This window comes from Blennius ocellaris (genome assembly GCF_963422515.1).
Source record: "Blennius ocellaris genome assembly, chromosome: 14".
NCBI classification, from domain to species: domain Eukaryota; kingdom Metazoa; phylum Chordata; class Actinopteri; order Blenniiformes; family Blenniidae; genus Blennius; species Blennius ocellaris.
Genome location: NC_137663.1, coordinates 21,630,200 through 21,654,861, shown reverse-complemented (window position 1 = coordinate 21,654,861; position 24,662 = coordinate 21,630,200). Strand labels below are relative to the sequence as shown.

The following is a 24,662-nucleotide window of genomic DNA, read 5'->3' as shown; positions in this document are numbered from 1 at the left end:
GTGACACATCCTGAAAAGAACAGACTGCGGTGAAGTTCAGAGGCAGGTTTTTAAAAAAAGGCACAAAAAAGAAAACCGCAAGAAGCAGTTGAACATTCAAAGTGTTGACGGCAAAGAAAATCCAGAGCCACATGTCAAACTTTTAAAAAAGCAAAGTTGTGTTCCACATACCAAAAATGAGGGGGGAGATAAATTATTAACCAGACTCCAAAAGTAGAACCTGAGGAGGCTCGTAACCCCCCCCCCTCTGAAAGTTCTGTCCATCCAAGAAACGTCAGATAAGCCTCGTCCAGCTCCCCTCACCTCCTCTTTCTTCTGTCCGTCTGCTCTCTTCTTCTCTCCTTTCTTCCGTCTTCAGGGCCGGCGAGGAGGTTGCTTCTCACACAGTCTTGTTGGGGATTTCTGCCGGTGAGCTGCAGCGGGAGCCCGATGGCTGCTCTCTGTGATGGAGCTCTGCTCTCCCTCAGCAGATCTGTACTGCAGAGAGCGCCGCTGTACCCGCCCTCACTACTCCACGCTCCCTCCCACCACTGTTGTGCATTTCTGCCTCCTTACTCAGTCAGGCTGATGCTCTTTATTCTACCTTTTTTTTTTTTAACTAGAGCCAACACACAGTTGCAGGATCCAGTTAAACAAACGGCTCAAGTTGGTTGAATATATGAGGGAGTACTTTTAAAAAAAAAAGAAATATTTCTGCTGTATAAAGTTTGCACCTCGAGATAATCAGCGAAATGTGTCATGAACTCAAAATTTAGATGTGTTTAACTCAAATTGTATCACTTGAAATTAGAAAAGAAAAAAGACTTGAGTGTCATTTTTCAAGACAATTTCATGTCGATAAAATGTCTTAACAGTTTACTGTAAATACAAAAGTGTAATTAAAAGCCAGAAGAGCCCCAAAATAAGAAAGATGAATGTTTCAAATGGATATAACAGGACAGAGGTTTTGTCATAAAAGAAATCCATCAATGATTGCATTAACTACTGCTTTCATCTGTGAAGATATACTGAAAGTTTTCAATTGTTCATATGCGTTTTTCTGCCACTCTATGGATCGGACACCAACCAGAAGAAAGAATACAGATCCACCGCCGAAACTGAGCTCCTCTACGTCAAATTCACATATAAGCGAGCAATCACACAAGAAAACAACAGTGTACTCTACCTCAAAATGAATCTAAAACGGGTTATGTAAGCCTGCAATTTGCTTGTGGACTGAGACGGCTTTTTGTTTCTCACTCGACTGAACTGGGGGAAACGCTGAGGGAGAGCATGACGCAGTACTTCCTCGGTCTATTTTTCGCCCCCTTTCTTGTCCATTTTTAATGCTTACAGACTCTATTTATCTTCTTGGAGTCATGGTCACGGCTTATTTTAGGAGATCTATACAGTACGCCAATCCTAAATGCTGTGTGTACAAGACAGAGAGAGAGCGAGAGAGAGAGAGAAGGTTGACTGGGACACCTTGGCTTTCGTGACTTGTGGTGGTTGTTCGCACAATCCTGTTTGGATCCCCGGAGAGGAGCACTTTACTCCAAGAGTGGCTCGATGAAAATAGCAGCACAGCCACACCGTCGGCAAGCAAATAAGTATGTGGAGGATATTAGCAATTATAATTAAAGCACAAAGTGTTAAACCAAACTGCGAAAGTAGGTGTTTTTACAATCCCAACCCACAGAACAAGGTTTCCATTTCTCTTTCTACGCATTGCATGATTTCAGTGTCAATTTATCACTTAAGACGGCGATCAACATGGATTGCTTAAACTCCAGTATGACAACGATGAAGTCGTTAGAGATATAGTAATGCAAACTGCGTCATGAATGATCCGATGTGTAAACGAGGCCTCTGCTGCCACAGCTCTACAAGGTTGCACTTTTTCGGGGAGGGCAAACCTTTCAGTGTGTGTTTTACCTCCATCCCAATCTGTCATGATGGTTGGGATGCCTGTAGCACAATGACACTGTGACATCATGCGTAAACCCAACTGATTGTACTACAAACGGCTATTGTTATTGCCCATCCCACGACTGAGATGCTTGATTGTGCGGCCACCTTTTATTCCCATAATCCACATTGGAATACATTGATTGTAGTGACAAAGTAGATCTTGCAGGAAAATGGGGACATGTTGCCTAATGTTGTAAACTGTTTTTACAGACCATGTTTCCTTTTATGACAAGCTATGCATGTCCCAAACAAACCTGAAGTGATAACATTTGTTTCATGTAGTAAAACGTGCACAGTACTAATGGAACAAGTGCGTGAACCCTTGCTTGACCGTGGGTCTTCAGAGATCCTGTTCTTGTGAGGTTGGACTCGCATAGCAGATGTTTCTTGTGGATACCAGCAGTTAAAAAGCAGTTTGCCAACCACTGACTCGCATTTTAGTTTTTTTGAGGAAGTCATCAATCAGCCCTGGACAGCTTTTTTTTTTTAATACATGTTTTGTCACTTTCCACAGAAATAACACTGGATCTGGATCCATGAAACATGTTAAAACCTATAAAACTGATAAAGTTGTATCAATGTAGTTTTACTATACATGTCAAAAACTTTATTTTATGTTGCATTCATGATGTTTCATAGACGCCGTTTTACATTGGTAAACACTTTTAGCTGTTTTAGCTTTTGACTCCTTTTGCTTGTTTTTTTTTTTGTTTTGTTTTTTAAACTTGTGGTTTTAGCTGTTCTAACCATTCTCTTGTTATTTTGACTCTAAAATGACACATTTTTTCACTACAAAAGGGGCTGAAGGGCCACTTGTGGTTCCAGAGACTTTCTGACTAGGGCTCCAACGGATTTTTTCAAGCAAGACATGACGCATTATAACGGTTACTTATTATGATCTGGCTGTTTGCTTTATTTTGATAGACCTTAAGGGCTTAGAGGCAGATGGTGGAGTGTTACAAAAGACCTGGCAAGAACTATACGTGAGATCATTGCACACTTTGTTAGTCTACTGAGGGATTTCCATTATTGTGTCCTGTTACCAGATATTTAAGGAAATCTACGATTTCATGAGGCTGAGTATGTGACTGAAAGAGTAGGGTTTACAATATTCAAATAATTTAATCATAACAAAATACTTGTGGAATTTAGAAACTGCCATCTGTTAAACATTTCCAAATTCTTGTTTTTTTTCCTGTGGAAAAAATTTATTGTTTTGGGTGATGGGCGTGAGCTACCGATTGCGCTGTGCAAATAGTGGATCCTTAATTGGTGCACTTTTCTTGAGTAAGCTTTGTATCATTTAAATGTCCCAAGGCTGTTGTCAACAGTTAGTGCGTCTCACAAAATTTCACAAAGGGTTATTTTAATACAATATCTTACAAGTGTAATGAAAATGCAGTGGCAATACCTTGACGCTGTGTCCCACACACATACGCATTATTAAATGTACTTATCCACCACTGGTGCAAAGCTCTTTGTGAGCCCACAAAGTAATTTGCTGACACTCTCCTTTGCTCCCTTGTCCACAGATTGACTGTAATCATGTCTGCCCCACAGAGACCATTAGCAGCCATGGCAATGTCAGCACTTGCGCAACTCTGGTAATTCACTGGCTTTAATTTCTCAATCACTTGTGGGCTCTCCTCTCCGTGGCACTCTCAGGTTGTTCATGTTGAAGCATGACCTGAAGTCTGTGCTGATCATATTAGATTATATTGAAAGTTACACCACAGCAAAGTCATTAAAAGTGAGATTAGACTCGATACACCACCACCAAATTTAGTTGTGAACCTGTTTCCTGCTGGCAATTGAGTGAGACAGAACATTCCTGCTACCAAAATAAAAATAATGAAGTTGGCAGATTGATTAAAAAAATGCTGGCAGCAGAATATTACCGCTTTTTAAGGTCAGCGTGACTAAAAGAATTCATAAACAGGTGGAGGGAGAGGAGGAGAAAAAAAAAACCTTGTCAGTTCATTGTGTCCATGGTGATGAAATGATAATAATAAACCGTGATTTAAAAACGCTATGCTCAATATGTGTGCAAGAATGAAGAGATGGAAGCCCACATCCACGACTTAATGAAAGAAAACTTTCACTTAAGTGAAAAAAAAAGAAGAAAATCCTAGGAAAAGTCATAATTATGACATAATAAGAAAAAAAATATGAGATGGTAAGTCACAATTATGAAAGAAACTGCACTGGAGCGCATGCTTATGTTATCTTATAATCATACATAGTATCTCAATTATTAGTATCGCATAATTTCTTTTGTATTACTGAATCAAAGACATGTCAAAAACATGTGTAAGCACATACTGATGTACCTATATACATACACACATATGCATATACATATTCACGTATAAAGACCTTGTTGATGATTTATAAAAATAATTACATTTGTATCTTCTGGAAATGTACACAATATAATATGATTACCCACACCAATGCATATGTATGCATGCATGAGTCATCTTCTATAATTTAAAATGCCCGTTGACTGAGCATATCATAATTTTGACTTGTGATTTAGTATTTCACAATCTCGACTTCAGTAGTCTCTCCTCCTTCGCTCATTTATCTGCATTTTTCTGATGAGTGCAGCCTCAGAATTTTCCCCTTCCTCAGGGTTATCTGTTCACTGCTGTTAGAATGAAAGCTGCTGCTGCTGCTGCTGCCGGGTGCAGACAGACACACAGCTGACCCCTGCAGGAGCGCTGCACCGCCTCCTACACTCTCATGACATGTGAAGCCTTCGGAGCCCCCGCACCGAGCATGCTCAGACGCTCCTGGATGGGAGTTTAGCAGTCATCTGCACACGGAGCGATGAGAAGTGACAAGAGCAGCAGGGAGCCGCGGAGCTGAGATATCTGGCAGGATGAAGCAAAGCGAGACACACAGACACACACCATGTTTGTTCCAATTAAAAGCTCTGGTCGCTTTTTCAGGGAACACTGAAAAACTGGTGAGATGATCATGAATAGACGTCTTGTTGTAATGTAAATCCTGATCTTAGTCGAGTTGCTGGTTTCTTTGCTCTCACTAATCCAGAGGTGGGGAAACTGAAAAACCTTCTGTGGAGGTGTGAGTCATTCAGAGCCCCTAAGCTCTGCCCTATAGAAATATATCTCCTATTCAAATGTGCATGGTTTTGATAATCGACTCGTAATAACAGTCTGCAAGTTTATTCTACCACTTGTACGCATGTACAGAGGAACTATTCACTGTAGCCATGTTGTGAATGCGCAGTAGCAATGATTCCGAAAAGTTATGGTTTACCCCCGTTTCCATAGAGACAATCAGAGCATTGTCAAAACGTTTCACAGAGGGAGCCATTTTGAGAAAGTTCTGTTTTCAGTGGCTCCGAGCACCGTTGTTGTGAACAGACTCTCAAAACGCAGCAATAGTTTTGCGTTTTCAAATGAAATTACGTAAACAAGGCCTTGTATTCATTCACAATTCTGGATTGTAGAAGGAAGTTGGAGTCACTGGAGAAAACAGACACGGGGGAACATGCAAACTCCATCCACGGAGGGCCATGCTTTGAATTAAATCCCTGGTCATCTTGTGAGGTGTCTTGTGCAAAATCAAACAAAAGGTTTGTATGAAATCAAATGGATAACTGTTCACTTGTAAAATATATTGCTATTGGCTTAAGAAGTTGGAAAGAAATGGGTAATGATTCAAAGACTCGGGGTCCTGTACCCCAGTTTGTTGGACCACTGATCTGCTCGATAACAGGACAAATGCAGGAGTGACTTTGCTGCAGCTGGCTCTGAAGAAGTGCTGAGGAAAAAAATTGCTGAATCTGCATAAGAAGAGTTCAGTGCTGCAGAGGTGATGGTACAAATGTGCGTTTCAGCCTTTTTGGGTTAAAAAAAATAAGAAGCCCAGCTGCTATTGAATATATACTTTCGTTTTCCGTGTTGTTTAGTCTAACAGATTGGCACACCTCCACAAAATCGGCTCCCAGCGCACCCTGCGGAAGAAATTTGTTTAATTATCCATGACTCCTGCACGGGTCCGCTGGGGGCAATTAGGACGTGTGGCTTAACAAACACCAGCCAGCACGCCAATCAAATGAAGGAGCAGCAATTACAAGAGCGCAGGCTTGCTTACAAGGCTGCGACGAAATCAGAGAGGCGATCTTATTTTAAGTTTTTGCACCTCGCCACCCACTTCACCTCCCACTCAGTTGCATAATGCATGAGGATGTTTAAACACTCTCATCACAGTCCCTAGTCAATAAATGGATAGATGGTAAATAAATAAGGGAGCTAATGATGCCATTTGGGCATAGCTTATGTGAAGATTTGAGGAGGATAATGTTTGCTGTGTAGAATGGTGACAAATGTCAAAAGACGTTCAGTAATTGGCTCATTTTGCTTAAGCTCATTTACTTTAACAACGCTCTATTTCATCTGGGAGCCCAGGAGAGGTACATGACTCAAACATCTTCTATATGCCCTTTGATGAAAAGAAAATTCTTCTTCTAATTTGTCTCTAATCTGATTTTGTGACTACAGTCGGTGCTTTTATGAATGGAGATGGAATTCATAAATAGAGCGAGAGCTCTTATTGAATCTTTTAAACTGTGTTTGTGACTGATGTCCTTGAACAATTATCCTCGTATCCATGATCACGATTTAACTTTTATTTGCCTCACTGATCTGAATAATTCAACACGGTGGACAAGATTGGTTGATTACCAAGAGTCTCACTGGGAGAAAATAACCCAGTGGGATTGTTTTCTGTGTAGAACTTGTATGTTCTCTCTTTGCTGGTGTCTCTAAATGACTTGTAATGTGCGTTTGTCCCGAGAAGGACTCGACGCCTTTCCAGGGTGTGTCCTGCCTGAGTTAGCTGGGTTCATCTCCAGTGACTTTAAGCTGTATGGAGTGCTTACAGTAGATGGAATGATGAATGGACAATGTGTGCCACTTGGAGGAAAACAAAGGTCTGGGAAGTCTTTGTACTGCTTTTAGAACATGGCTGCAGAGTGAAAGTGGGTTTCTATTGCCACCTGGTGGAGATGTAATGTGTGTAGACAGAACCACCATACAGTGTGCCCCTTGTGGTACAGTGTAGAGAAGCAACATATCTTTGAGTCTTTGCTTTAAAGCAGTCACATTGAATTTACTACTAATTTAAAATTTATTATTTGATAATTTTGATTGACTTAAATGATACTTGGTCACTGAATTCAACCAACCTAAATATGACAAGAGGACGTCAAATTAAGTCTTATTTTTTCTGCAAATATACAGAATAAAATATTCTATAAATTGATTATGATGAAAAAAAAACAACCACATGTGAACAATACTTGCTACTCTGAATAAAGCCAGAGAGCCTGCATCTGCATAACGTAGGATACTGGAGAGATGATGAAAACGGCTGCCTTTACTCGTGTGCATTATTACTGTTTTCCACTCTGATACCTGAAATGGAGCATTGTTCATTTATATGCTAATCCACTCAGACTTTTGGTATTTAACAGCCACTCAGAAATAATTCAGCCACAACATCAAATAAATGCCGGTATAAATATTTGCTATACTCAAGCAAAGCAGTATTTTTTTTATTACCAGGTTAAATCACTGGATACTTCCAAGACTTAACTCCGGTGTGCGAGTTGTCCAGTGTTGTGTGAGTAACTGAAATTAAACATTTGGGTGACTTTAAAAAGTTACATATAAAAGTAACTTCATGTAATACAGTCAAAATAATGGATTTCCAGCATATCATTACTGCTATTGATCAATCTTGGCTCTCTGGGTGGCTCGTCAATTGTGTCAGCAACTTTGATTTGAATTTATTAATGACTCCGCATTAGTGCTGCAAGTTCAATAAGGAATATGTCTGTTTTGAACCCGACCAGCTCAACGAACCTGTTCTTAAAGGTCACGGGCAAACTGGCCTCGACAGATGGTGCGTCTTTACGTCAACACTAAACATACAGAACATCAGTTTGCTCTCCGGCAGCAGTAATCGTTTTGCCCTGTGTTTAATGTACTTTTATTCACCCCATAAACCCAGAAAATGAATTCTCTGAGGCAAAGTCCTACATCTCTTGGTGGTGATAGTTGGAATGTATTCTTTCACAAGAATATGACTTTCACAATGAGATCTCTGGTCAACGAATAACAAAAACTGCTATTCCTTGTACTTTCCTGGTAGGGAAATATATAATCATTAAATTTTAAATGTTGCTGTTTATTTGCATCCTGAAGCACATTGACCCCCCACTTGCACATCTCATTCATAGTAGTAATTTTTGTTTGGACGTTGGGTTTCCTGATGTTTTTCACATCATTGGATCCGTGTAGTTAACAGCTGATCCATAATCAATAAAGAGCATAACTCTGTTTGTGCATAGTTGATTACAAATATCTCGTAAGTCCTTAAATGTAGTCTGTAACTGTGTTAAATGGTTTATGGTGTATCAGTAAAGCTCATTTTATAATTTTGACTTGTCTAGAATGACTTTGTATAGTTTGAATAATTCCCTTGCTTTTATCCTTTTTTATAATTTCTTCTAAAAAAAAATGAGGAAAAGACATACTGGGAAAACGCTTCCCCCTGAACACCCCCCCCCCCCCCCCCCCATTTATTGTATATTTTATTTATAATTATTTGAATTATTGTACTATTTTACATTTTTGTTTCCATTGCAGTGGTTCTGGCTGTTTACTTTAATTAGGTTTTTTCCTTTTTAGGCTGTTCATAAATATGTGTGGAAGGCAAATAAGGAAGATGTGAGCAAAATGTTTTTTTTTACCAAGACTTTCCTGAAAATGTCAAGGAGCTTCTACAGGGGGGCTGAACAACAACATGTGGCTCCAGAGCTGCAGGTTACAGACCTGTGGTTTGGACTCTTGTGTGAGGTACAAAACAATTGTTGCACACAGTGTGCGGTGTATTGCAATACTTTGACTTTTGTATTTTGACTGTGATCTTAAACTGGAGCCATAATATTCAGGACACAATAAACCTTTCTTACCTTTACAGTCGATCTCAAATGCCATTAAATGATCATTTTCCCCTGTGAAGTTGACTAAATCTCTGCCAGCCCTCAAAAGGAGTATTTCATGCATAAAGCACAGTGAAAACCGTACCTACTTTGATTTGGTCCATTACCATGGATGAAGAATTGTTCACACATTGTCACGTATCAAAACAATGGCCATGCAGCCGGTGGGATTGGATTTCTTTGTGCTGTAGTGATGTAACACGGGAAATGATGACCTTCGCGTAAACCGAGATAACCAAAGTCAAATGAGGGACTTGACATCTGAGGCCGCGAAAAGTATCTTCTGCATCAGGCCTTGTATAAACGGTAACGGAGACACAATATTTGATTAGCACACTTCTGAGTTGGCAATACATTTTCATAAAGGGCAGGATGACGCATACGATTGTGTATCTGTAAATCTCATAACTCAGTTTGGACACAATTACGGGGCACGGTTTGCTCCTATGATGCCTGATGGCAGTGACGGGAATCTTATTTTACTTGATTTTGAAATTATTGTGATGAGACCTGGTTGTTCCTTTGTGTTCTTTTTCTTTTGCAGTGTTTCTTATGATTTCTGTATTTTATGCTTAGTTCAATACAATATTAACATTTGCAGAAGCTCAGAGCAACAGCGATGAGGTTAAGAATTGCACAAGCATTATGAATGCATTTTTAACCCCAAGTAATGTATGCGGCTATATGCCTCTTCTCTTGCATTACTCATTCATGTCTAAATTATATAATATATATATATTTTCAAAAACCAATAGGGAGTTAGGATACATATCGCAGCTTAAAAACATTTGTTATTGTTTTGTGAAAACAATTAAAGGAGCGTAAATGTCATCCATTTTCACAATAATTAGGGATTTGGCGCCGGGTTAGCTAATTGCCTGTAGCTTAGCAAAAGCCTGAAATCAAAGGAAACTGCTCTGTACAAAGTTCCAATCTCTTAAGCTTTCTTCAGAGGTATTCGGCCTCAATGGGAGAAGTATTGCTCGTCAGACGCGCTGACTTTGTGGAGTCTTGTCATTTTTTGTAAATGGAAGTTTTTATTGACTTTCAAAACATTTATGAAACGGGATGAGGGATGATTTTTTGACTGCGACATAATTTCTTCTTCTTCCTTTGGTTTTCCAAGTGTGCACAGATTCTGACTTGGTGTGTATATCTGATATAAATAGACCCTCTTCTGGTGGCTTCCAGCAGGTTTTATGAGGCTGGCTGTGTAAAGTCCAGTCAGTGTTTTACATTGAGCAGCTATATTGATACAACCTATATAAACTATCCTCCCATCTATTTACTTTTAGAGCTGTCATCATCTTATATACTATACATGAGTCATTCTTTGGTTTTCTCTTTTTTTCTGCAGTATGTCACTGTTCAGGCTCATTTCAGACGTCCTGTTGGTGAATATAAATGATTCAGTGCGTCCTCAAGTTTAAATCCATCTTTTACAAGAATAATTGAAGAGTTTATTTCCCTTTCTCTACTGTAACGGCTTTCCCAACACCACTGTTGATATAAATCTTTCATTGGATCTATACTCGACTTCCTCTTAAGACAGTATTGTGTTGACGGCAATGGCCTTGAATAATTGTCACTTACTATGTTCTTCAATCATTTAAAGAAACAAGGAAAAGACTATTACAATATGCAATAACTTGCATGGTATCTGCAGTATATTGTCTGCGTATTACTCAGTTAGATGGGGCATGATCAGTGTAAAAGGCAAATGTCTTTTTTATAATTTAAGAATTTACAGTTTAATTATTTAATACAATACACTTTGATTGTAGTTAATGGCAAATATATATGACTGTATCTCTATGGGTTGTGATGTTTTGACATCCATCTAAAATTTATATCTCAACAATTTTTTTTTACTATTTGTCCAATATAACATAGAATAACACTTCATTTAGACAAATATCATTGACTGTTTGAGAATACTATAGGAAGTAAAGCTGTTATCTGCCTCCCTGTGGTACATCAGGTTAAACCTTGATATTAATTTCAATTTCAGGATGCAGTGCTCAAAGTGACCCCTATCACTCACCTTATAACTTTAATAAACTCAACAAAATATGTTTGATAAGTAGGTCGTATTTGGTTCAAGAAAATCAGTTTCAAAAAGCTTGGATGACGTGTTCAACGATGAGTTGTTTTGTGATGTGGTTATCGAAGTCAAAATAATAATTTTTCCTTAAAATGTCTTGGCTACAACATTTGGTATGTTGTTTGCTATGAACTGGGAATACAATATATGTTCATGAAGTTTGCAAATCATTGCATTATGTCTTGTATAACCCAATGTCCCCTCTTTCTTTACTGGAATTGTTGATGTATTTTTTCCTACTAAAATGTCCAGGAGGTCCCTGAAGTCGTTCCACTCGGGTCAAGTCAACCATAAAAAAACCCGATGTATCAAACCGGCCTGACAGTCACTTATTCACGTTTTCAATGGCTGAGCCCAAAGAAGAGAAAACAAACAATCTGCAAACTTTTAACCAAACGCGTCTCCAAACACTTTACTAGGAAACGCCATGAGTCATCTATTCGTTCCATTGAGAACCACAACACTTTATTTCGACTCCCACTCTTGTTGGTTCCTTAATAAAGAGACATTTAAATACGTATGCATATGATCAACAAAATAATGTGGATATTATACAGAGCATCTTTTTCACTGGATTTGTGCAACTTGCACTGTTGGAAAACAACAAAAAAAAAAAGAACAATCCCAAAACGTGTAACATTTGTCATGTTATGCCTTGAACCAAACCTTTTTTTGGCACCAGACCTCTATACTGTGAGTAAATGAGCAGCTATATATTTGCAATATTTTCCAGCCGCACATCAGTCAATCTGCAGAGTTTCATCTCGGCTCGACGGGGAGTCCATTTGTCTCTTGCAGCGTGAGGCTTTTCTCCTCAGTCTCTGCGTTTGTTTGGCTGCCAGACTGCAAAGAGACCTTGTGTCCGTTGGTGAAAGTCAAGCGTTTATGTGTGGACTCGCGATCGAGCTGCACTTTCCTGCGGGACGTTTCCCGGCAGCGCAGCAGCTCTGCGTATGCTCTGCGGAAATCCCTGTTGAAGGCCGGATACAGGATGGGATTAAGGGTGGAGTTAATGTAGCCCATCCACAGGACTACAGAGTGAAGTGTGTTCGGGGGGTTTGTCTTCTCTTTCATGCCCATGCTAGTGAAGAAGGTGAAGTAGGGGAACCAGCAGATGACAAAAGCCCCCAGTACAGCTGCCAGCGTCACCGTGGCTTTGTGCTCTCGGGCTACGGCCGCGGTCGCCGTGCGTGCAAATGATGGGGTGGTGGCACGAATACGTCGCACCTGAAAAGATTGAGAAATAGCCACAAATTAGTTTCATAGTTAAAGTAAAATACAATTTTGTAGTTAGTTAGAATAATCGCACTTTAGTCATCCATAAATGATGTGTTCAACACAATTTGGGTTGTAATTTCTGTGCTATCCCTGCTGGAATAAAACCCCAAAATATACAGTAATTTTCTTGGTCTGGTGCAGGCGTATCTTGTTTTTTTTAGGTTTTTTTTATGGATATGTCCAGGTATGACGTTTGAGCCAGCAGTGCAAGACGATATAACTCACCTGCATCAACATACAGTATATTGGTATAACCAGAAGGCTAAACAACTTCAATGGGCATATGTATTGCTTTAAAGTCTATGGCCTTGACAAAAAATGAGTAAAATGCACCTCAGTGGAACAGGATCTGCCATTACTCCCTTAAATGAGATTGAAATGTTGAATAGTCCATCATGAATTAAAATAGGGTGACATCTGAACCTGTTGATGGTCACATTGAATATTGGTGCGTCAGCATAAAACAAACCAGAGATATATGATAAATCAACCAGCCTCATGGATTCATTTTTCTATATTCTTCAATTCATGGCAAATTTCACCCTTTTTTTCTTTTCTTATCAGACTCGGCTGTAACTTCTTACACACATGTGAAATTAAATTGATCTCTGCTGAGATGTAGTTTCACTTTGCTGTGCAAAACACATTTACATCCTCCTTTGTCCTCAACGCTAAAGTCTTTGTCATATGCCGAGTTGTCCTTTTGTTCCGTCATGCTGAATCGGCACAGGTTAAAAAAAACGTTTGGTTTTCAGTGAAGTTAAGTCTGAAAAGATGAAGCCACATTAACTGTTATCATAACATTTTTTTTTTTTTTTGTCCAATCAAAGCCCATGGACCACTGAAAATGAGCCAGTGACACATCTTGGAGTCGTGAACCACCAGCTGAGAATCGCTGTCCTGCAGCATGCTGGGTGAATTCTATCCGAGTGATGTCTTGCACAAATAAAGTTTTTATGTAGTCTACAAATATTTCTCAGTAATGCATAATAACTTGACTTGTTTCCAAATATAAATATTTTGAGCCAGTCGAGTGGCATTATGGTTGATACACTGTGTACGTGTTCTTATTCTATCCATTGTTGAATCTAGCTTTAGGTGGCTTTCTGCAATAATAATAAAAACTATCTCCAAGTTTAGTTCCCAGCTTGAACATGACTTTTATGTCAGTAGATTTCACAATGTGGCCATTCACACTGACCTGTTCTCGTGCCACTCTGAATATGCACAGATACATTCCACACATGAGCAGGAGTGGCAGGTAAAAAGAGCTGAAGGCATAAATCAACACATAGTTGTTGTTCCACTCAAACTGGCAGTAGCGGCCCTCCGTGTCCTCGTCCTCCATGCTCCAGTCCGAGTGCTGCACTCTGTAGTCTGCTGTGTTCCAGCCCAGGTGGATGGGAACAAAGGACACCGCCAGTGACACAGTCCAGATGGTGACGATGGCCAGGGTGACCCTCCGGCGAGTGACTCTCCTGGAGTGGCTGAGTGGCGCAGAAATAGCCAAGTATCGGTCCACACTGATTGCCAGGAGGTTGAGGATGGAGGACGTACACAGCATGACGTCTAGTGAAATGTAGAAGTTACACAGGGTTCCCCCGAAAGGCCATTTACCGCTGCGCAGCTCCAAAACGGCAGACAAGGGCATCACCAGCAGGCCGAGGAGGAGGTCCGTCACTGCCAGGGACACCACGAAGCAGTTAGCGATGCGCCACAGCCGACGGCTGAGTCCAACGGCGAGGCACACCAGCACGTTCCCACCTATAGTCAGAATGATGAAGGACACCAAGACCAGCACCAGGAGCGCAGTGGAGATCATGATGCACTGAATCAGTGCGTCAGTCCGTATCTCTGCAGAAAACGTTCACAATGAGTCATCCATGCATCTCCGAACTTCCCCTGCTACTGCCATGTCACTTCTCCACCACATGGTGCTGAAGAGAAATCCGGTTCAGGAGTGGATCTCTGGGACGAACGCATCAGTCAGCCATCTCTCTTTTTTCAGTCCTGCAGGCACAGACCCTGAAGTGAACGTGTCCCTGTGGAAGAACAAGTCATTAGTTGAAAAAGGCTCTTTTTGGCTCATGAATGACATTTTGTAGTTTCTGTACTAAATGTAGTTGTCTCGGTTCATACTTTACCGGACTTTCATCAAAAAAAGACAAATAGTATAGTCAAAAGCTGTCTTTATTCTACAGTGTTCTGCAGGGAAATGTAACCCAATGTTGATAATCCAGGAAACGTGATAAATTACAATTGACAATGATGGATTTTCTTTTCTGTTTTTGCAGCTCTGTTTACATAAAAAATAGGCAAGGAAATTAATTGGTATAATAAACTGGAAGTCAGAAAGTTGACTCCAGTACACATACAACTGGCACCAGTACGCATACAAAATGACCATGAATTAATTCCTGTGTTGAATAAAAAGAGTTTCATGAAGAAGCATTGGTGTGGGAGTTGTATTTAGAGGCGTGTAGTGGTCCTACATGGTACGTACTGGTATATTTTGTTATATCAATGTCCACTTATAGTCAGGGCAATATGGTAAATATTTTACAGTTACTTAAACAGTAAGGTTCAACCAAATCGGGCAGGTCACAGGGGAGAGTGCAGACCAACAGCACGTGGCCAATAGGAAACTCGAGCTAAACCAGCAGTGCTATGAAAGCTCACCGCATATAAAGCCCAGTTTGAATCAGAGTTTTCTGGGGCTTCAAACCACCATCCATCTTGGAGCACGGAGAGTCACACCATATTTGAAACAACTAAAAAAGCTCGGGTCATCAAGAAAATGCAGAACTACAACTTGGCAGGTTGAAAACCACTTGGCAAAGGACTGTCTGTCACACGGTGACTTTAAATTATGAGTGTGTGGGTCACTGTATTTGCCCTGCAGTGGACTGGCAAAATATACAGAGCGTATTGTATCGTCACTCATATCGTCATGATGAAGTGATTAAACAAACAAGTGCATAATAGTTGGCACAGGGAAGACAATGTGCCTCATGTCTTTTTTTTTTTTTTTTCCAAGTCACGCTGCCTTCCCTCTACCGTCCAATGACACATTTGTTAAGTTAGTGAGTTCAAGTGTCTGTAGCTGTTTAATGATAATTGCTTTGTGTTAACAAGGTGATGGACAGTCCATGATGTACCATGTCATTCACCCAGTGAGAACTTGAAAAGCCTCTGTACTGATGGATGTTGGGAGAGAAGAGGCATTAAAGTATTACCATGGCATGAAACTACAGTTTTCCAGTTGACTGAACATAATGCATGTTTGCTATTTCAGAGGGCCAATTTCACATGCCACTTTTATCAATAAATACTGCCCTACAAGGCTTGTTATATTGTCAGATAAATCTGTATCTTGGCTTTCTGCCGTTTTTTTTTAATAACTATATAATCATCAGAACTCCAATATGAGAACCATGGGAGTGTACATTGGCTAAATTCACATAAAATCATTTAGAATAGATCTGAGCATTGTGACCGGCGGGTTACATGCAGCTCATTGTCCTTGAACAACCGACGAGGTATCATTCTGAAATTATGAATCAAATGAAAATTATGGAACATGACTCTAGCATTACAACTGCTTTGTTTTTATTTTGAACAGATTTATTTCTTTTTGTGATATTTGTGGAATTGTAAACAAGATAACACAAGCTTGATTGATGCAGGATCTCTTTAAAAACAATGCACCATATTGCTTGCTATTCAATACAAGTGTTCAACAGAATAGAGTGGACCTCACAGATCGTTCCTTCACTGTAGTTCTAGCTTTTCATTAGTCCCCTCGGGATATTTAACAGCCCGTCCATTACAGAAAGGGTCAGGGTTTAGCTGCAATATCTCAATGTACATGATGTTTCACTGTCTTATGTGCAGATGATCCTTTGAACTCCAGAAAGTTGCTCTCCCTCCTCCAGTTAAACATTGCAGCTTCCTCAGTCCCACCGGAGGGTTCTTGAACTTCTGTTTACCCCACCAGCCGTTTACCACGCAGTATATGTCTTTTATAGGCCCACAATACCAGTACCACTAGCTTTGGGACGTTTAACGTCCCACATTCCGTCTAATTGTAAGCTGCAGATCTCCTGTCCTGAAGCCCTCTCGGCCTCCCTCTGTAAGTTTTGCTAAAATTACACAGGTTGGACAATGAATAACATTTGCCTTGAAGGAAGTTGGTTGTAATTGGTCAGGAGAGGTTTGTGGCTATGCGATTAGAATGGAAAAAAAAAAAGAAAAAAATGTGATCTACAGCATGGCTATAGAGGAAAATATTATGTCCCAAGAGATAAGGATATTTACTAGAGGGGGAAACTGTGGGCGCACTACATTGTTCATAGCTGTCGAGCTAATGCTGGACAAGATGTTTAAAACATGCTAACACAGTTATAAACAAATCAAAACTACATATTTGCTGAATTTGACAAAAGAACACAGAGCCTGTGTTTAACTCTATGCCTTATTCCAAAAATAACATTGATACTTTATTTACTGAAACACCAGCAGATCCAGCGTCTCGTCTGATCTCGGTCTAATGGGAACAATGTTGGATTATATAATAAACACAGCAGAGATTTTAATGTTTAGAAATCATTAACAGCCACAAGTCTGAGAGCTGTGATGAAGAAACTGGGCACTACAGTGAACATATCGTACCTTTCAAAGCTAATATATATTCAACACATTATTTAACCACACCTGATTGGCTAAATGCATATAAATATATTATCAGCCAGTGAAATGGCAGCAACCCCAATGATTAAGGCATCCAGACATGGTCAAGATGACTTGTGCAAGTCGGAAGTAAGCATAAGAAGGATGAATGAAAATCAAGTTTAGCTATTTCAGGAACTGTTGTTTCTACTTGTAGGTTTTACAGAGGAATGTCCAGAAGAAAGGGAAAAAAATGCCAGTATGAGGCATGTAGTGAAAACGCAATGATCGGACTGGGTAAAAAGCTAACAACACCTCAAATACTTGTAGTACTGTATAGGACATCATCCTTGAATGCACAGTGCAGAGAACAGAAACAAGATTGCAGTGACAATGTGTGGTTTTAATGAGTCAAACATAAATGTTTAACATTTAAATTTTGGGTTCCGAATTTGCCATTAAGCCAGCTACAAACTGAACGATTTCAACAGTGTGATAAGTCTACATCTAGCCACTTGACATGGAGTTTGTGGTGTGCTGATTGCACAATGAAAAGCTCAGTTGCTGCCTATGATGTACAGGAGTCGACGTGATTGGACAAAAATAAACCATCATGAGTATACGTCATCCATTCACGAAAAAAGAAACGGGCGAAACATGAACGGAGCCCTTGTGGCATTTATGCGTTTTCTTGTTTACATACCAAATAGTTGCATTTTGCCATTGTAGCCTCAAAGGATTGGGTGATGCACCAATGTTGAGCTGATCAGTTTGTCATCTCATACTGTATTTCTATTGGTTAGTTAGTTGACTTAGTTCATTCGTTCGATTTGTGTTCATTTTTATGCACGCTCGAAGTCACTGTTGTCCTGCTTTATTCCAAGTAGAAGCCAATACTGAGTTTCCATTAAGCAGAGATTGAGTCTGATGTCAGTGCATTTATGTTTTATGCGTTGGATCTCATTACCCGCAAACTATGTTCAAGATTTAAATCAGGCACACAATGATGGGCACGGCTTGGAACTGTTGTGTTTCTAGTCTTTTATAGTTCAATGCAGCCGGTAAAACAGCCACTGAACTTCCCATGAGCTACCGTTTATTTATGGTGATATTTTAATTTGCTCAGTGCGTCCTTATCGCACTCTGTCCGTCTGATACACCACCATAAAAACCAAATTGTGTTATTAATGTTTGATACTGCTAAATTCAGGTGGCTTGTATAACAGCAGGCTGATGACACTGAAGGTGTTCTATTATGGATGCTACTCGATGTGAAAAGGTTATGCAAATAGCATACAGCGCCATTGCACTGTTTCACAATGTATTACAAATACTCCAGTTTGGAATATGACCACCGATAATTACATGCGAAACTCAGTATATATCAAGCAAAATGGGCCATGAAGTGCACATTGGTGAAATTGACAATTTAATTGAAGAAAAAATTGAGGGCAAAGTATATTCTTACCACAGAACATGATGATTTTCACAGTAAGCTTGCCTATATATATTTTAAACTCGTTAGCTTTGAATATCACTCTTTGCATTAATCTGACCTGTCTGGAAGTCATCTTGGGCCAATGTTTGTTTGTACATACATACACTGTACACAACGACCATAAAGGACCTCCCACACGTCTTTTTTCATCAACTTTCTGGCCTATGCTGGAATACTGAAACGTTTGCAGCGTCTGCATCTTAACAAACCTCTCTGGAAACGGACATTAATCTGTGATAATATGTTTACCTAGCTCAGCAATCTGGCTTAAAAGAGCCTATAAATGTGCAAAAATCCAAAGGAATAACAGATTATTTCAGGACCAGCTTTATCTCTTGTTTGGTGGTCGCAGTCCTGGCCCTACTCAGAATTTTTCCAGTATAATTCACACTGCGATGACAAAGATGATAATACGGAGTGATGGCAGTGACGCTGACAAGAGCGGCAGATAGAGAGCAACAATGTTTGCATTGAGGAATCATGCTCACACAGTCAACAGTGACGCATCTGATAATGCATAAGCAAAGAAGGGGCCCTGTCATTTTATTAATATTATCACAACCATTGCACTTCAGAAGTGGTTTTGTAAGCAGATATGTGTATTTGAAGAAGACTTTTACTGGTGCAATCAGAGTAATCCAGTGGTGACGACAAAGGTCATGACAGGAATTTTCCACTGTCCATGCTGTTAATCTGCTTTTCTCCATCTTCTTCCTCATATCTGAGTCACTTTAGTCATCTACTTGAAGGAATGCAATTGGGAGTGCCACCAGGATTTTTTTTAAATTAATCTCTGAACTTTGAATGTTGGCTGTAAATTAGGCAACAAACACAAGTCATTGCTGAAGATAACATCAGTACTTTTCTTTCAAAGAGTTTTCACATATACTTTCTTTATACTTCACATTGTAATCTCTACTATTTTACTTCAAATTGTAATATCTGACAAATAACAAAATAAATAGTTCCTGTTGTCAGTTTGTTTTTTAACTGTAGGCCATAATCATTTACTACAATAATTTTTTTTAAATGTTACAAAACCTTTTATATAAATTCACATATAAACTGTCAATTGTTTTTAATCATTAACATTTTATTGACTTTAATGGTCAGTCTAAGACATACCTGTGCAATAATCCAAACTTTTTTTTTTTGTCTGACATGGCCACTGCCTTTCAATGCAGATGGTAAATGTTGAGTTTCAAACATCTCTCGAAAAGTAAAAAAAAAGTGTTCCAATTAAGAAACACTTTGGAATAAGAATAGAGGTTTTGATTCAATATGGAAAAACTCATATGTTTACTGCTAATGATAGCGGTTGTGATATGTCAGGAAACGTATTGACAAAGCTTTGGTGGAAGTCGGCAACATCTACAATTACTATGATGGGTAAAACTGATTGAACTGGTTAAAACGGATAAAATCTAATAAAACTACAATAAATGGCCTAATCCACTATCAAGGGATTAAATGTGTTTTTTAACTAAGCTGACTAAAATGTATAACACTGATGAAATGGCAATAGTTTTTCATATCCAGACACTTATTCAAGCACAGTTTTGATAAATTCAGTAAAACTTTATCTCCCACGTTTATAAGCTGTGTTCTCATTTTTAAAGGTTAAACATGTTTTGCTGATCCAGATGAATTTTAATAGGTAAAAATCATAAAGGATCATAAAGGTTGGACTAATATTCAGTGGACCAACAAAACAAAGATATATTCAAATACAAACTCCCTGCAAAGGACATGTTGTTCTGTACATGATGATTTTGAAGTGCAACTAATTCCAAGACTTTAACTCAAACGTAGGGTTTCCTTTTTGTTAATTCAATTGAAGTACCCTTTTCCTCACCTGCATTTTCCCATCCAATGTTTGTGAAAATGTCATTAGTGTCCCCTCGGGACTAAACACTTGTGGTTTCCATGGCGATGCTGTTTGCTCAGTTCTGACGGAGTTCAGGTGTCATGCTGCAGGAAACAGACGTGGCTGGTTACAGGTCATAAACAGTTTGTGGCTTTAATACTAAAGGCAAATAAAATCAAATGATGTTTGCCGTCACTTTCAGTTCACATTGCTCCTGATCTCCAGCACGATGGAGTCGCGAGCTGAAAACCTGACACTGTAGTATCACGGATGAACCTGAGATCATTTTACACTTCACTGTATAATTTATATCTGAGTTTGTGTAAGATGAATGACAAAAACCAGATTGACTTGGTCTTAACTAAAAGAGAAACAAGAAAAGGGAAATAATAAGTGGCTGATAACCTTTTAATTATGTTCACCACAACTCTGAGAAAGAAAACAGTTAAGGAGCTTTGGGGAAACTGCTAAATCCTCTAACAGTTGCATAAATTGTGCACTTGTTGCATTGCAACACAAACACTTTGTCACATGTTGTGCTAACGCCACACGCGTGACCACCCACGACCTGCCAAGCAGTACTAATTAATACAAGCTCCTTCAGCAATGCACAATAACAACTGCCTTCGGAGAGTTGTACACCGTTGCAGTCTGACATCGATCTGCTTTACACTATTAAGTATCTCAGTCCTGAGCTGCTGTCAGAAGTTTACTGCAGCGGGGAGCCAGCCGGGGAGGTTGGGCATGAAAATCCCCCGGATTAAATGAGTCAACAGTATTGAAGATGGTAGTGCGGCATAAGATCCGGGCCTGACTGACAGAAGGTGGGCGAACGCTGGAGATCAATAATTTAACACGTGAGCATCGAAACCACCACGGGCAGCGTGGTGAATCATTTGGGGATTTGCTAACGTGACATTTAAGCAGTTCTATGATTGCCGCTTTCTTTGTCTCTGGAGGGAGGTTGAAACATCTCGCTCGACTGGTAATTTCAGTACGATCTTCAATTCAGATCTTTTCAGAAGCTAAATAAATTGGAGCAACTCCTGCACGGTCAAACGGTCATTTAAAACATCCAATTGTTTTGAGAGATTTTACAATTTACCAGTAAAACATGTTTCTTCAAACATTTGTTTTTCCTGCTTCGAGTTCAAATTTTTATGAAATGAAGCTCTGACATAAGCGGAAGTGGCAGTGGATAGTCACTTTATTTGCTTTCATTTGAAATGAAAGCCGATTACTTGAGATAAATGCGCAGAATATATTGGTCTAATCGTTTTGCTCCCTTTCATTCAGGAATTTAAAACTTTCGTACTGAATGTATTGAATTGGTTTATTTTTTTTACACTTTGTTTTTACAATGAATGAAATAAACTAAACATCGTAATGCTAACATATACAGTATGCATCTCGCAAAAGATGGACTTAACTGTAATAAATGAAATTTCCATGCACTGAAACATTTTTTAAAGCATAGTGTGATTATTAGCAACTGATAAAAAATTTGCAATTAAATTGGGATATTTATTTATTGAATCCCTCATTGGTGTATATCTGGTGGCCATAAACTATAATAAAAAATTCTCAGAAACAAAATCAACCACTTGGTTCTGCTTCTGTAACGCTGCTGGTGGGAACTGCCGATGTGTATGCAATTAGAATTGGGGGCAAGAGAAAGAGCACTGTTATTTAAATCTCAAAGCATGATGACGTTATCAACATATGTTTGTATTCATTGTGAATCCAATACTCAACAGCTCCTAATTAAACCCATACAAGGTTCATCAACACGCTGTTGAAACGAATCTAATGTATAATAAATATATTTCTATTTGCTGATACTCAAATGCACAATGTGACGTTGTTTTCTAGCTTTTAAAATGCTAAAACACACAATTTACAAAAGAGTTGTTGTGAAAGTGAACAGCTTCTCTACTCTACTCCTCTGCTTGCACACCTACATGCCAGCTAGCCTTCTGTGAATGTGTAACCAAAGAAATGGAGTGAGTACAAGAATCGCATAGCCAGAAAACCCTACATTGATCTGTACATTGTCTGTATACGTCATCGGTTCTTGCTCAGCCCCGTTAAATCTCTCTTCAAGAGCGATCCCACATCGAGAGGTTGTTAGGGAAATAAACTTGTCACTCACCTCACATGGCTCCTTCCAAATCTCCAAATGACCCAATCTTTCACTCCCAGTGACTGTTACCCTCTGGTCCTTCGCTCCTGCCAATGTGTAAACTTATTGTACTCTCGCTCTCTCTCTTCCTCCCTCTCTCTCTCTCTCTCTCTCTCTCGCTCTTCCTCCCTCTCTCACTCTCTCGCTCTCTCTCTCTCTCACTCTGCCCCGGCACTCGCAGCAGACCTGTAAACATGTTATCAGCGTTCCCTCTCATGCATCCTTTGTTTGCCCCAGAGTATTTCCATCTTATCATAAAAACAAATCTGCTGTTGCTTCTAGAAAACAGTCGCCCGCAGCTTCGGCCCGTTTCCATATCGTATCGGATGCTGAGGGGCTCGGTGGGCTTCTCATCAGAGATTCTTATTAAGAATGAAATATTACATCAGTGCCTCATGCATTTCTAATCTAGGATTTGTTTGTGGCCTCTGTAGTCTTTCTTATGCAATGTACAGTAAGAACAAAGTAAGACCCACTTTTTCCCACCCCTGATAACTACTGATAACACAGTTATCATAGATGAATAAATCAATAGTTTAGCCTCATGTATAATGTATTCTGCTTTTACTCTTCTTGCATATGGATTGACAATGATAGGAATATAGATAAATACACATTTACATAAGAAGTATGTATTTAACTTTTGTTATCTTTCATCCACTGACAGTCTTTAAGTAAAGCCAATTTATTTAAGTGCTATTATCCTCCAGATTATGTTTATTCTGCACTATACAATGAAGCTATTTCCTAAAGTCTGGTATGAAGATGGACTACTTATATTTTTACCCCCTGGCCAAAGGTCAATATCATTCTGACCTTTTGTATTGTTACAATACCGTAAAGGCACAGTATGAATATTCATCTATTTCTGACATATGCTCACTGTTGCTAAAAGATGGACTGAATGTATTTATATGGTCAAAGATCTCCCATTTTTTAGAGCCTGAATCTTGGGTGTATTCCCTGTATTACATGCCTTGAGAAACAGTTGAAATGAATCTGCACATTGCTGGTCAGCAGGAGCCTACAACCATGAGGTGCTCATGATGTTTCCATATAAATTGATTTCTCATGAAAAAAACTTGTCTTTGTTCAAACTGTCAATTTGAATTTTGACATGTGAGGAACGTAGTTTCGGCCATGGATGTCAAACACCGTTTAGTTTAGATGCTGTATAAAGTCAAATTTATTGTATTTGCTGTATAACAGGATTTATTGTGCAGCTTTTCATATTGTACCGCTTTGAATTGCAATGGCAGTTTGATATCAAAACATATTTTTACTGGGTCTAATTTAATATCTTGATCAATTTGTTAAAATTGCATCTAAATTTGGATAGTTAGTATGATGTGCTTTATAGAACAAAACGTATGTGTTGCATTACTTTTACATTCAATCTGATGGTAATGCTTGTATCTATATTCCTCAAACAGTCTGTTTCAACATGAGAAACTGTTGATTTTTTATTTTTTCACAAGGTCAACTCACCTTTGCAATTCATTAATAATAGGTATCATATTTATGATTTAAATTCAATGGGAAAACAGTTATTTGATGAACATAAGTTTACGTGTTAATTTCCATACATCCTTATAGTTGCATATTGATCCAAGTTGATCATCTCTAATTTATTTACTGGGCTCAAAGAAAACTTTCCTCGCAGTGAAAATATTGTCTCATCTGAAATCAAAGGTCACATGACAATTTACTCCACTTCACTGGCTGACCTTGTCCCACTTGGCTGGATACCTTTCCCTGCCCTAAAATGAAATAAGTCAACAATTAGGAATCTGACAGGCTGAAGAGATTAAACTATAACACGGGTAATGTACAAACTGTGTTGTCCCGCTGTGCTGAGTGTCTACATACAAAAAAAAAAGTTTCATACAGTCCAGTTCGAGACTTGGCACTGCATAGCAGCATTCTTCTATACGTTTATGCACACTTATCACAAACACTTTCCCATATATTTGGATGGTCTTTAATCAAATGTAAATGAAAAAAAAAAGAAACCTCATAAACTCACATTCCAGTCGCAATTTAACTGAAACAACCCATAAGATGTTTGAACTGCCA

At 39.1% G+C, this 24,662-nt stretch overlaps 1 protein-coding gene across 1 annotated transcript; it reads right to left on the bottom strand.

Annotated features, from left to right (window-relative positions):
- Positions 1-11,852: 11,852 nt before the first annotated feature.
- Positions 11,853-14,193, bottom strand: hrh2b (histamine receptor H2b; the record flags this gene model as incomplete). The annotated part of the gene is made up of 2 exons (XM_080509034.1): positions 11,853-12,320; positions 13,573-14,193. The coding sequence occupies 2 exons, from the start codon at positions 14,191-14,193 to the stop codon at positions 11,853-11,855; spliced, it is 1,089 nt and encodes a 362-aa protein (XP_080365160.1).
- Positions 14,194-24,662: the final 10,469 nt, after the last annotated feature.